The sequence below is a fragment of the Cornus florida genome, unplaced genomic scaffold (genome assembly GCF_030987335.1).
Source record: "Cornus florida cultivar Cherokee Brave unplaced genomic scaffold, ASM3098733v1 CherokeeBrave_3.0.0_Hap2_Chr10, whole genome shotgun sequence".
In the NCBI taxonomy this organism is placed as follows: domain Eukaryota; kingdom Viridiplantae; phylum Streptophyta; class Magnoliopsida; order Cornales; family Cornaceae; genus Cornus; species Cornus florida.
This window is the reverse complement of record NW_026775580.1, coordinates 83,938,560-83,952,700: the sequence shown is the minus strand read 5'-3', so window position 1 is coordinate 83,952,700 and position 14,141 is coordinate 83,938,560. Positions and strand designations below refer to the sequence as shown.

The following is a 14,141-nucleotide window of genomic DNA, read 5'->3' as shown; positions in this document are numbered from 1 at the left end:
CGCCAACACGACTCAAAACACAACACGAGTTACGCGGGTTTGGGTTGACCTTAAATAGGTTTGGGTCGTAAATATGTCGACATGATTAACCCGTTTAGTTAATAGTGTCGTGTTTGGGTTGAGAGGTTTAACTCATGTAACTTGTTTATACTTGTTTAATACATGTCATAAACAAAATTCTATTTAAGTTCCAAAATAACTATCTAAACTGGTGTCTTCTAATTTATTCTTTTGTATACTAGAGATTATTTAGTAATTTGGTTGGATTAAAACTTGTATTTTCTAGTATTTATTATTTGATCGAGTATTATTAATAATTAAAATATTATAATGTTTTGTTTCTGTAAATAGGTCATTAAACGGGTTACACGTGTAACCTGTTTAATAAACAGGTTAGGTTAGTGTTGAGGGTGTCTTGGGTGCCTGCAGGGTGCCTAACGCAATTATTAAATAGGTCGTATTCGAGTTGAACTATTTAGTAAAATACCCTTAGGTCGACACGACACGATAATGACCTGTGAACACGAATTGCCACCCCTATGATTTATATGGGCCTACAATTAATTTTAGACTAATAAATTTAATCATTTTAAATATAAAATCCAACTCTTTAGCCTAACTACATTAAAAATTTAAAACAACAACCAAAGAACCGAACGTCAAATGAGAGACGATCGAACTCTAAATATCAAAGGTACGGTTCAAAACTTTAAAATCATCCTTTATTTTGTTTTATTCTTCTTAATTTTTCTTTTCTTTCTTTTTCAATACAAAGAACAGGTTGGCTTTCCTTTGGGCAAACCCATTTTTGTTTCTCCTTTCGTGACCAACGCTTCCCATCTCCAACTATGGGTTCGCCATCCTCAAAAGAAGTTAATGGCGGAGACCAAAAATCCGAAGCCTTCTACACACAACAACTCCCATGACGAAACCTTCTCCCCTTGCGACTGCCATAAGAGCTAGCTCTGACCTAGTTCTCTTTCTCCGATCACGTCAAGTGTCTATTAACCTCACCCAACACCGCTGTAGAAATCCCCACCTGGGCTTGGCCAACCCATCCCCTCTGGATCTCCTCTCCTCTTCCTTCGAGCCCAAAACCAATACTCTAATGGATAAACTTTTATTAGGGCCCAATACACAGCCCTATCTCTCTTCCGCTGGACCAAATTATTAGGCCCAAATCCATCATTGGACTTGTGCATCTGAATATAAGAACCAGTTGACCTGTTGTACGGCCCATTAAGTGGCCCACGTTCCCCCGGCCCAGCCCCTTCCAACACCTTATCCGTAATCTTCAAACCCCTATCCTCTGCACGTACATGCCTCCAATCCACTCCTTCCCTACTCGCCTCCCGCGCGTACATAACACTCCGTCCTTGACCTGGCAGCCATCCATCTTTCTCCGATCTACCCAAGCTCGTCGATCGGACTGAACCAGCATCGGATCTCCGAGACACGAGTCCATTCTTCTCAGAATTCAGAGGTGCCATTGATTTCACCACCACAGAAGGAGCAATCTCCTCCGTCACTAAGATCTTGAAAGCCGAATCTCTATCTTCAACGATCACAAACTCCGGGATGACCCCACCGTCATCCACCGTGATGACTATCTTTTCTGTCTCGCTCTTAGAGACCTTAACCTCCCTAAACCCACCACATAATTGCCCTATAGATTCAAAAAGCTTCTGACACCATAGATGGAGTGGAAGCCCAAACAGCACTATCCTCCTCTGCCTCGTCAATTTCCTCATCCCCAGACACCCAACTCTGTAACACCACAGACCGATCAGCAGTTATGCATCCCCCCAAGATTTCTTTCCCCATCTTAACACCCTATACACTTCCTTCTCCGAAAGGAATCGGAATAGCAGCAACCCATCTCGTAAGTTCGAAACCCTAGCCCCACATAAAATCTGCCAAATCCTTGAAGCCCACTCCTCAATTCCTTCCAAGCTACCCACATCTCTGTCGAATCTCCCAATGAGGCAAGATTGAAGCATCGTTTCCCGTTGGCTCGTACTCTTCTCATCCACCCGAAGAAAAAAACCTCTGTCTGAAGATGTTCGCACAACCTCTCCCTTCAACCCCAAACGTGGCAACCTTGCAACATCCAAAAAGGTCCTCTTCATAACATAATTTATGTATATATAAAAAAATCTTCTTGAAAAATGTGCCCCAACTCCAAATCGCCATAAAGCCCTTTTTTTTGGGTGGGGGGGGGGGGGGGGGTGTTGCCCTTTTATAAGAGATTATTGAACCTGGAGGGGTCGCCTTTTCCTTGGAAGGCTATTTGGAGCACCAAAGCCCTTTAAAGGTGGCTTACTTTGGGTGGACAACAACTTTATGGAGGATAATGACGATTGACAACCTCCAGATAAGATGTCAACTGGTACCGCATGTGTAAGAAGTATGAGAACTCGGTGAACCATCAACCATCTACTCTTGCATTGCCCCGTCACTAGGTATGGATGGGGCATTATTCTTGCCTGGTTTGGTGTTTCTTTGGTCATGCCTTATTCTAAAGATAGCATGCTCAAAGCTTGGAGAGGACACACAGTGGGGAAGCAAGCTTGAGACGCTTGTATGGTTGCACCTCTTTGCTTGTGATAGAATATTTGGGAGAGAGAGGAATAAGAGATCTTTTGATGGGGAGGAGACTCTTATTTGGACACTCAAATTTCTCTTTTCTTATTTTGTTAGTTTTTACTTTAAATGGTCGAAATTGTAAATTTGTAGGGGACATGATGATTTTTTTGTGGATAGTTTGAAGATATAGCATATTGTTTTGGCTGTGAGGTTTGTATTTGGGATGTGCTACCTGTTTGAGCGCTTTTCTATGATGTCACTAACAATAAAAAGCATTAGCATTTCATAATGGATGAGAAATGTAACTTCAACTAAATTTTGCACAACCTTCTAATTCACTTTTTGAATGAAATAATACCTTGTAACTTGCAACCTTTCATGCTCTTTTCATGAACATGACATGAGATTTATTCCAAGTCTAGGTTAGATCATAAACAATTAAGAATTCAAGTACAAATGATTTTTATGAAAATATATATATAAGTAATATTATGCAACAACTATAGATTGAACATACCAATTCCACGAACAAATAGTATCTATGTTTTATGTATTCATTGCAACTACTATTTATTGAACATACCAAATCCATAAACAAATAGTATCTATGTTTTATGTATTCATTGCAACAACTATATATTGAACATACCAAATCTCCGACCAAATAGAATATATGTTTTATGTAGTCATTTGAGTCCAACTAGGATACCTAGAGATAAGATTTATAGATTTCCCCCTCCTCCATATTTTTCTTCTTTTTTCATCTCTTTAATTACAGCGTATCAATCTATAGGAAGCTCCCACCCAAATTCAAATTGAAATTTATTTGAATGACAAATGATTATAAAAAAATAATAATAATAATAATAAAAAGTGCAACATATTACGAGTATAATGCAAATAAACAAAGAAGTTTTGCAATATATAACGAGTATAATGCAACACATGTTAGGTTTCGAGTTCCCAAGGGAAGAGTAAATATTAGAACAATGAAAGTATACAACTGCATCAGGCTCTAAGCTATAAATAGAACTTTTGGATCATATAACTTGTACTAAAATTATCATTAGAATGAAAAGCAACAAAAAATGAGGACACATACGTCATAAACACACTTACTTGGACCCTTAAGGATTGCATCACCAGCTACTTCAGCAGAAAAGGCATTACTCTCAACATTGGTTGCATCATTAACTGCATCAGTATGACTTGTAAACCGTCGCTGCCGGTCGCAAGTGTTCCTCATCATCATTTGGCGCTAACAATACAATAATTCAGTCAGCCAAACTATAAACCTTTTTTTCCTTTTCCTCTTTTTTTTTTATTTTAATAAAGACTTTTACTAAGATCTTCGTATAGCATTATTTAACAAATATACATATATATATATCACATTGTTGTCGAAGACTTTTGGTTTACCTTTAAATTTGGTTTGAGCCTAAATTTGAATCTTCTGTAGGAGATCAAATTTAAAGGGAAGGGCAATCTTATTCAAGCCAAATAATCACATTGATCAAGTAGGGATCATCATCATTTTTTTTTTTTTGATAAGCTTGAGATCGTCACCATTATCCTTCCCTTTATCCTATATAAATGGAATCAGCCATATCTATTCTCTTATTTCATTCTTCACTGTTGAAATCCATTTCTCCCATTATATTTAATTTTTCAATCAAGTCTAATTATTCCCTCCTATATTGGTTAAACTATTTTTCTTTTATTTCTATTGAAACTAATGGTTCATCCATGGATCTAAATTATGCCAGGACCATGGTCCTCCGTCTCCAATTTGCGCTATTTAGGAGAAACAGTCCACCACAACAAAAATACTGTCATGGCCCCTTTGCTGTCTTGGAAAGTCCCAACATAAAATTTATGCTAATATGAACCTAAGGAGCTTCTGTCACTGGTAAAGGTGTGTATAAACCTGTGTTTTGTGAACTTCCCTTCCCAAACTAGCAAATCTGACACCTTCAAACCAGCCTATTCACATCCTTGTACATTCCAAGCCAATAATAACGATAAGCCACCATTGCCATTGTTTTATCCTTACCAAAATGTCCTCCTAACCCATTTCCATGAAGTTCTCTAACAATTTGTTCACGTAATTATCCCTCTGGAATGCACAGCAAGTTTCCTTTAAACAAATACCCATCATGCATTCTAAATGGCAGCATCTTCCAACCTGCAGGACCTTGAAGTTCTGCAACTACAGAGCTGAAATATGGATCTGCAACATGCTGAGTTCTCAAATCCAAACTCCCCAAACCCAAGAACTTGAGTACTCTGTCAACAATAGATTCCTCCGACTCAGAGCATCTGTAACTTTATTAGACTTGCCAGTTTTGTACTTAAGAGAAAATTTGAACACTTTTTGTTTTTGTTTTTTTTTTTTTTTTTTTTTTTTTTTTTGATAAGTAAAAATTCATAAAAAGTGTTCAAAAGGGGAACACGTCCCATGTACACAAACAAAACAGGAATCTATGGACCCAAAAAGTCCAAGAAATCAACAACATGGTCAAAAGAAGAACAGTTTCTCCTCTTCACCCAACTGAAAATGGAATGAATGATATGAAGGTTCAAGAAGGCCGTAGACGCCTCTACTCCCTCAAAACATCTGTTATTCCTCCCTTTCCATATGCACCACCATACGCAATGTGGAATAGTCCGCCAACACTCACGAGCCTGACACCCCACGTGACATCCCCTCCATGTATCAATCATACCCCTTGTGGATCGGAGCATCACCCAAGAAATGCCAAACAATCTGAAAATAAGATTCCAACAATCGTACGCCACAAGGCAATGTAAGAGTAGATGATCAGTAAACTCACCACCCATTTTGCGTAGGCAGCACCAGTTAACAATAATAATGCCTCTCTTCCTCAGGTTATCCAACATCAAGATCTTACCCCAAACGGCAATCCACACAAAGAATGCCACCCTAAGAGGAGCCTTAGAACGCTAAATAGTTTTCCAAGGAAAAGCACAACCAATAAAGTTGGAAAGATACAGAAACATAGATCGAACCTCGAATCCTCCTTGGGAAGAGGGGACCCGCGAGAGAACATCATCACCAATGCCACCTACCTCATGTCGATACAACATATCCAGAAGAGTGCAAGCCTCATCCATCTCCCAATCCTGAAAAGGACGCCTAAAGCGCACATCCCACGTAATCCCACTGCTATCAAGCCGATAGCAATCAACTCCAAAGGCATGTCTATCAGTAGCTAATCTAACAAGTCTGGGAAAAAAACAAGACAACAGTTGGTCTCCACACCATAAATCCTCCCAAAACCGCACACATCTACCATCTGAATCTAATATGAGAGGAGAAAACATCCCATCCCTTCTGAATAAACTTCCACACTCCAACTCCTCCTGTGCTAGGGACTGGGCATGAAGACCACCCACCTCTCTCTTCCCCATACCGACATGAGACAATCCTCCTCCATGGGCAGTGTCATTCTCTCCCAAATCTCCACAGCCACTTGCCTAAGAGAGCTCTATTAAAGGGGATCAGCCTTCGAATGCCTAGGCCACCCATCTTAACAGGCTTACAAATATGCTCCCACTTGACGAGATGGAACTTGAACTCTTCGCCCCTTCCACCCCACAGGAAATCCCATTGAATTTTTTCGATCCTTTCAGCAACAGAACATGGAATCTGGAACATGGATAGGAAATAAGTAGGTAGGTTTGAAAGAGTACTCTTAATAAGAGTGACCCTGGCCCCTTTCGACAAATATTGCTTCTTCCACCCCGCCAATCTATTCTCAAACCTGGCAATCACAGGTCCCAAGTCCCCATCCTTCTAGAAGACTCCCCCAAGGGAAAACCCAAATAATGAATAGGGAAAGAGCTCACCCCACACCCAAGAACTTCAGCTAATGAGGAAATGCCCTGAGCTTCCCAAATAATGAACCGGGACAAGCACGCTCTTGCCAACATTAACTTTCAACCCAGAAACTGCCTGAAAACAAACAAGAATACACCTCAAGTGTCTCAATTGGGCCGCTTCAGCATCACAAAAAACCAAAGTGTCATCTGCAAACAACAAGTGGGATATCTCCACCTGATGAGTTGAATCTCTACCCACTCTGAAGCCTTTGATAAAACCCAAATCCTCTGCCCTCTTCATCAGTCTACTCAACCCCTCCATAACAATGAGAAAGAGAAAGGACGACAAGGTATGAACTCCATTTGACATGTCAAGCATTTAAATTCTTTTGAGAATTCACATACCCTAAGGCTTGATGATCTGAATAAACCACAAATTCTTTATAGGCTAGGTAGTGTTCCTAGTGTTGGATTGCACGAACCAAAGCATAATATTCCAAATCATAGGTGGAATAATGACATTTAGCACCTGACAACTTCTCGTTAAAAATTTCCACCGGCCTTCCTTCTTGACTCAAAACAACCAATATTCATGCATGTGATGCATCACACTCAATAGTGAGTAGCTTCTCAAAATCTGGTAATGTGAATACCAGAGCTTCTGTCATCAATCTTTTTATTTGTTCAAAGGCTCTTTGTGCTATTTTGACCACTCAAAAACATTTGCTTTCAAGTATTGAGAGATCGGACTCATAATAGAGCTGAAGTTGCGAATGAACCTCTTATAGAATGAAACCAATCCATGGAAACTGCGAACGTCACCCACAGATTGTGGTACTGGCCACTCCTTAATAGCTCTTACTTTCTCAGGATCAGCTTGCAAACCGTCGGCTGAAACAATAGAGCCAAGAAACACAACTTTGTCGCACAGAAAAGAGCACTTTTTCAAGTTTACATACAGCTTCTCCTTACAAAAAACCTCCATGACTTGGCGCAAATGAACTAAATGCTCTTTACTTGTATGACTATATATTAATATGTCATCAAAATAAACAACCACAAATGAGCCTAAGAAAGGTTTGACTACCTCGGTCATAACTCGCATAATGTGCTCGGAGTATTGGATAGTCCAAATGGCATCACTAACCACTCGTAAAGTCCATTCGGAGTTTTAAAGGATGTCTTCCATTCATCACCACTCCTCATACGAATCTGATGATACCCACTTCTTAAGTCTATTTTGGAGAACACCTTGGACCCCACTTACATATCAAACATATCCTCTAATCAAGGGATGGGAAGCTGGTATTTTTCTGTAATTTTGTTGATGGCACAACTGTCTACGCACATCCTCCATGATCCATCTTTATTTGGTGGGTTAGCAATGCTGGAACAGCGCAAGGACTCGTGCTCTCACGCACAAAACCCTTAACAATCAAGTCTTCCACTTGCCTTTGAATTTCAGCTCCTTGTGTGGGTGGCATTCTATAAGCAGGAAGGTTTGGTAAAGCTACACCAAGCACCAAATCAATAGCATGTTGAATACTCCTCATTGGTGGCAAACCTCGTGGTAAATCATCACCAACCAGCTCTTGGAACTCCATCAGTATATGCTGAATTTCAATTGGAAACTCATCAAATTTTAAAGGTTGGTCCTCTTGTACTTTCTTAGCAACAAGTGCATACATAGTAACATAACTCCAATCTCCTTGCTCTCAAGTTCAAACTTTTGGGCTGTCAAAAACCCATTAACTTTGGCAGCCTTAGGAATGTCGGTGATTTCTTCTTTAAGTGGCTGCAAAGTCAACTTTTTCCCATCTTTATGAAACGAGTAGGAATTGGCTCTAGTATAATGGATCATGTCTTTGTCAAATAACCATGGCCCTCCCGCTAAAGATACGAAGGCATCCATAAGAAAAACATCACACCAAGCTTCATCGTTAACCGTATTACCCATAGTGAATTTAACCAAACACCGTGAAGTAACCAGCACGTCATTCCCCTTTAGGAACCATGCAACCTTGTAGGGATTAGGATGCTTCTCAGTTTGTAACTTGAGTTTGTCTACCGCATCCTGCAAAATAATGTTTTCACTACTTCTTCCATCAAGAATCACGTTACATACCTTTCCACCACAAAGGACTCATGCCCTGAATATATTGTGTCATCTCCAGTCTTCTTCCTCGACTTTGGATGTTGTCATCACTCGTCTCATCACCAAAGGCTCTCCTTTTACCAGGAAAACATCAATAACTTCCTCTCCGTCATCATACTCATTAAAATACTCGTTCATGTAATTATGTTTCTTCATCTTCAAACTCTGCTAAATTCACCCTTCATTGTGAACAAGCGTAAGACGTGTGCCCCTTCTCTCAACAAGTGAAACAACGAACTTTAGAAGTACTGCCACCCTTTGAATTGCTTACACCAGCACTTCGAACAACTCAAACAGCAGTTGTACTCTTCTGCCAAACTGTATTTGGGCGTCCAGAAACAACTCTCCTTCCGCCACAACGCAGCACTCTTCTTTCCGCCATTAAGACATTGTCAAGCATCTTCTAGGTTGAACAAACGGACCACCCCAATCTCATCTCTAATGGACTCATGCAAACCAGAGAGATAACGAGACGTCAATTGTTCATTAATCTCGTTTAAACCAACTCGAATTGAGAGATTATTAAACTCAGATGTATTTTCTTCAACGGACATGTCTTGTTGCTTCAAACCATGAAACCTTTGATATAACTCCATTAAATAATCAGCAGGCAAAAACTGCTTTCGCAATTTTTATTTCATATGTTCCCATGTGTTGATTTTTTGTTTCCCTTGCCGAACACACTGTTCTTAGAAGTCAGCAACTTCAATTTTAATTCCTCCACAATTCAAATCCAACACACGAACCAACTTCTCTTCCAATCCTCGTGATCCAGATTTTCTCAATTTCTAGCATCATGAAAGGGGTTTTCCTCTTCTTTCTCAAAATATTCATCCTTAAGACTACCTTCTGGTACGCACAAGGGGCCACGGTTGCCTTCCGGAATCTCCATACGGGCTTCCGCATATTCCTGTCGTTGAAGAGCTTGCACCGCTCTTGACAGATCTTCAATCATACACCACATCTCAGTCATCTCTGTTTCTTGGGCTTGGTTTCCTCTTCCACGGCCTATACCACGTCCAACCATGGTGTAGATCTAAGGGTTTTTTCGGCTCTGATACCAATTTGATGCAGGACAGTAGTGATAAGATGCTGTCCGGCAACTGTAGAAGTGCAAAACCACGAAGGAAAGGGATTTCCAACAGTAAACAAGCAGAAAAATAGAGAGATACGAAGTTAGAACATAGAAAGGTGAGTTCTAGGGCAAAGAGACCTAGATAAACTTTAAATTTGATTTTCTGGAATAAAAAACTGCATACAAAGTCTCTTAATAGACTATTTATACTAGGGTTACAGGCTTACAGCAAACCTAGCATCTATGGAAAACGGTTTGGCGTTCAAAGGCTCCTCTCAGAGTGGCTTTTTTTGTTAGGACTGTAGCTTGGGGCAAAATTTTAACTCGGGACAATTTGAGAAAGAGAAGATAAATCACAGACTGGTGTTGTATGTGTAAGAATGATGGAGAGTCTGTGGATCACCTTCTTTTGCACTGCCGCGTGACCCATCACTGCTAGAGTCTTATTTTTGGTCTGTTTGGCGTCCAATGGGTTATGCCCTGGACTTCAAGGGATTTGATTGACGTTTGGAGGGGACACATGGTGGGGGTTCATGCTTGTGACTCTTGGAGGGCGACCCCCCTCTACGTTTGCTAATGTCTTTGGAAAGAGCGGAATATAAGATCTTTTGATGGGGAGGAATCCTCTATTGGGGCGTTGAAGTTTTCTATATTAGTTCTCTTTTTAGTTGGGTGCTAGGGAGGAATTGTATATCTTTAGATGAAATTGTGGACTTTTTGGGTTCTTTAGGTCCATAGGACTCCTCTTTTGGCTTCGGTATTTGTATAACTCTTGGGATGCGTTCCCCTTTTGAACGCTTTCTAATACATTTTTACTTATCAAAAAAAAAAAAAAAAACCTTACATGGCAATCACATATGACTATTTAAAAAGATTAGGACTATAACTACCATCTACCAATCAAATAACACATAGAAAATAAGCAAATAACTAAAACCCAAGCCCTATGTTACATGGATTCGAGGTATGTGTGTCGGGTACAAGTATGTATTCATGCGTCGGACATGTCAAATCTCTAAACAAAAGGACAAACAGACATTACTAAATATTCATTTTATTTAGTTATTTCATTTTATTTTCTAGAGTAAAGTAATGTTTTTATCTTATATAGTGTTTAATGTAGGCATTTAACTTAGGGTAAAGTGCAATAAACCCCCCTGAACTTTACTCTCTCCCCCTATAAACCTCCCAAACTATTATTTTTACAGTCAACCCCCTGAACTATCAAATTTTTTGCAAAAATTACCCACCGGTAGCATTCCGGCCATTTCTTACCGTTAAATAGGCCTGTGTTGATCACATGCCATTGATAAATTTGAAAATGGCGAAGTTGCCCTTATCACTATTATAATATATTATGCTATAAAACATAAATCCCCAATTCAAGACTTGTTGCCGTTGGAACCCTAACCCTTTCTATTGCAAATCGTCCTCTCTCGCTTTATGCATAGACAGGTCTAATTATATGCAAGGCACTAAAGATTCACAAACCGAAGAAGTGTAAATAATCAACAAACCCTAATTTTCGTTTTATAGGTGCAATTTCTTCGTTTTACAGTGATAGAAACCAAAGTGGTGTTGAGCATTGTTCAAGCTTTCTTGATCTCTCCTCTTGCTCAAATTTCTTCAGTTCATCTCCTATAAAGAAACAGTCTAATTTAACAACCACAAAAAAAAAAAAAAAAAAAAAAAAAGAACCTTGAATCAAACTACTAGAATTGGAACGATTTTGAATGTGGAGAAGAGTTGAATGGTTGCGGAAGAAGTAGAATTTTCGCTTCCGGCACGAGCTAGCAACAAATAAAGAAAAATAGGTTCGGATATGACCGGAGTTGGATGCGGATCAGGGAGAGAGAAAAAAAGAGATGGAGGTGGATTGGAGAGGGGGGTGGCGGCCGTGAACAGTGGAGGTGGTTGGGGGAAGAAGAATCTTTGTGGGAGAGAAAGGGTTGGTGGCTGACATGGACGAACAATGAAGAAGCAGTCGAGGAAGATGTATCAGAGTTGTTAAGGTTGTCATTGACACTGCGGTGAAGGATGATGTTGAGGAGGAGGAGGTGTTGTCGTCCTCATCGCTGCTTCGTCGCTGGTGTTATGTGATTGTTCCAGGTCGCGTGTTTGGTGTCGTCGTCCTCATCGTTGCTTCGCCGTTGGTGCTATGTGACCTCTCCAGGTCTGTTGCAGTGGTGGTGTTTAGTGGTGCTAGAATGAGGTGGGATTGTGGGAACTGGTGCTAGAATGAGGTGGGGTAGGTGGTGTGCTGTCCAATTTTGATTGGTTATTGAAATTTTATATGACACATCAGCAACGCGAGTTTATAAAGCATCAAAACGGTGCAGTTTCATTATGGGTAATTTTGTAATCTTCTCTTTCTGGTACCGGACACTTCACATGTTGTCCTCAACTGCAACTTTCTAATAGTTTAGGAGGGCTCTTTTTAATTCAGGGGGGTTTTGTGCAAATGCCTTATAGTTCAGGGGGGTTTAATGCACTTTACCCTTTAACTTATTTTAAGGTAATAAAATAATAAAATTGTATGATTGGATATACTTTTGAAGTACATGTCCAACCCAAAGTGTCGAACGCATCCCATACCAATGTCCGAGCAATATGTGTTCGACATAGGTACTTCACTTCTTTTGAAGAGTCCATGTAACTTAACCCAAGCCTAGTTGGCTAGCAAGCCCGATTAGTCTTGGAGAGCCTTGTAGATGCTCCTGCATCAAGAGTGCCTCGTGAAGGCCAAACTACTAGTGTTTGAGAAGGAGGCGGCTCTAGAGTTTGTGCCTTTCATGTAAGAATACGCGAGAGAGCCGCAAGAGTAGGCCAAGTGGGGGAAAACATGTTGAGCGGGACCATGCCAAGCAAAGAGGAGAGATTGCCACCCTCACGCAAGCTTAAGAAGGAACTTCCTATAGAAGAGCCTAACGTGCAAGAGTGCACAAAAGAGCTGCTAGTGAATGGTAGCATGGTAGTAGGCATGGGAGGCGAGACCGTGCCGCACGAGGAAGAGTCCTCATCGCCTACTGAGGAGCTTGTGGGTAACACTGAAGATGAGAAGACCATAATCAGGGAGGTGCTCATCGAGTGTGATAAAGAATAGATGGGGGAGTCCACGGGAGTCATGCGGGTCGTGTGGATGCCCTCAACCTTGACAAAGTAGGAAGTGGAGTGGTACGCCTTGCCAGTCTAGGACGTGAAGAGGGACAACAAGGCTAACGTCAAAAGGAGTCATGATAAACAGAGGCAGCCGAGCTACGCATCTAAGGCATGGGTTGTTGGGCCGTTGCGAGATGAAAGCGCTCGCGCGGAGAAAAAAGTGTAGAGCTGATTCGCATACGGAAGAGACATGCGGCAAGAATATCACGGCAAGTGGAAGGGTTCCAGACGAGCGTCGAGACTGTGATGAGAGGCATCACAAGAATTGGGTGGGGGAGAATGCCCCACCTAGCCTAATTGCAAGGAGGTTACACCACGCAGGCGACGTGTGAACTAAGGAGGCGTCTACATGGCATGAGAAATGATTCGAGTGAAGAAGAGGGAAGAAGAAGAAATATAGAACAAGAAGTCACAACTAAGAAAGGAGTTGGATAAACAAGAGCAAAGCTCTATAATTTTGTAACAAAATATAATATCCAAAATTTGAATTATGCCTTCACATATAGCACCTATATAAAATAAGTCTTCACCTTCAACATTACATTAATGAGGTTTCAACTCTGAACTTTCAACACAAGACTCAAGAGGTTGACAACTTTAAATTAAACACAACTTACAAGACCCAAAATACCAAGAAAAGTAAATCGAAGTAGTTGGGGAAACATCGGCATTGCATCATCCTCCCCAGGTGAGAAAGAACTCGTCCACGAGTTTGCCACCAATTCTCCATGATATTCCGACAAATCTTGAACACTGAAAGTAAGATGAGTACGAATATTGGGAGGGAGTTCAACCTTGTAAGCATTGTCATTGATTTTCTTGAGAACACAGCATGGACCAACCTTCTTCTCTTTGAGTTTGTTGTAAGACCTGGCTAAAAATCTTTCTTTCTTCAAGTAAACCCAAACAAGATCTCCTTCCCTGAAAATTTTAATTCGCTGATGAACAATAGCGACTTCCTTGTACTTCTCATTTTTTTTTTTTTAATAAGTAAACAATTCAATAAAAAAACGTTCAAAAGGGGAACACATCCCTAACAAAACCACAAACACCTAGAACCCCTAAGGTCCAAGGGAAGCCAAAAACTCAACAGTCTCCTCAGCAGAAGAGCATAATCTACCCGAACCCCAAAAACAAATAGAGCTAATAACAGAAGATTTCAGAACACTAACAGAATATTCCTCTCCTTCAAAGGATCTTCTTTCCGCTCCCTCCACAAGCACCACCAAAGACACAGAGGCACCATCTCCATCAAGCCTCTAGTAGATCTAGGTATGACCTAACAAACTCCAAATAAACCTAGCAAAAGGTTCCAACAATCCA

The 14,141-nt window shown here is 40.5% G+C and overlaps 1 protein-coding gene across 1 annotated transcript in view; it reads right to left on the bottom strand.

The window, feature by feature from the left end:
• LOC132279455 (uncharacterized) overlaps positions 1 to 14,141 on the bottom strand; it is a 32,601-nt gene that overhangs the window by 4,163 nt on the left and 14,297 nt on the right. Inside the window, exon 3 of the mRNA XM_059781436.1 lies at positions 3,706 to 3,844. Within this exon, the coding sequence (XP_059637419.1) occupies positions 3,706 to 3,844 (139 nt within the window). The remainder of the gene's footprint in view (positions 1 to 3,705; positions 3,845 to 14,141) is intronic.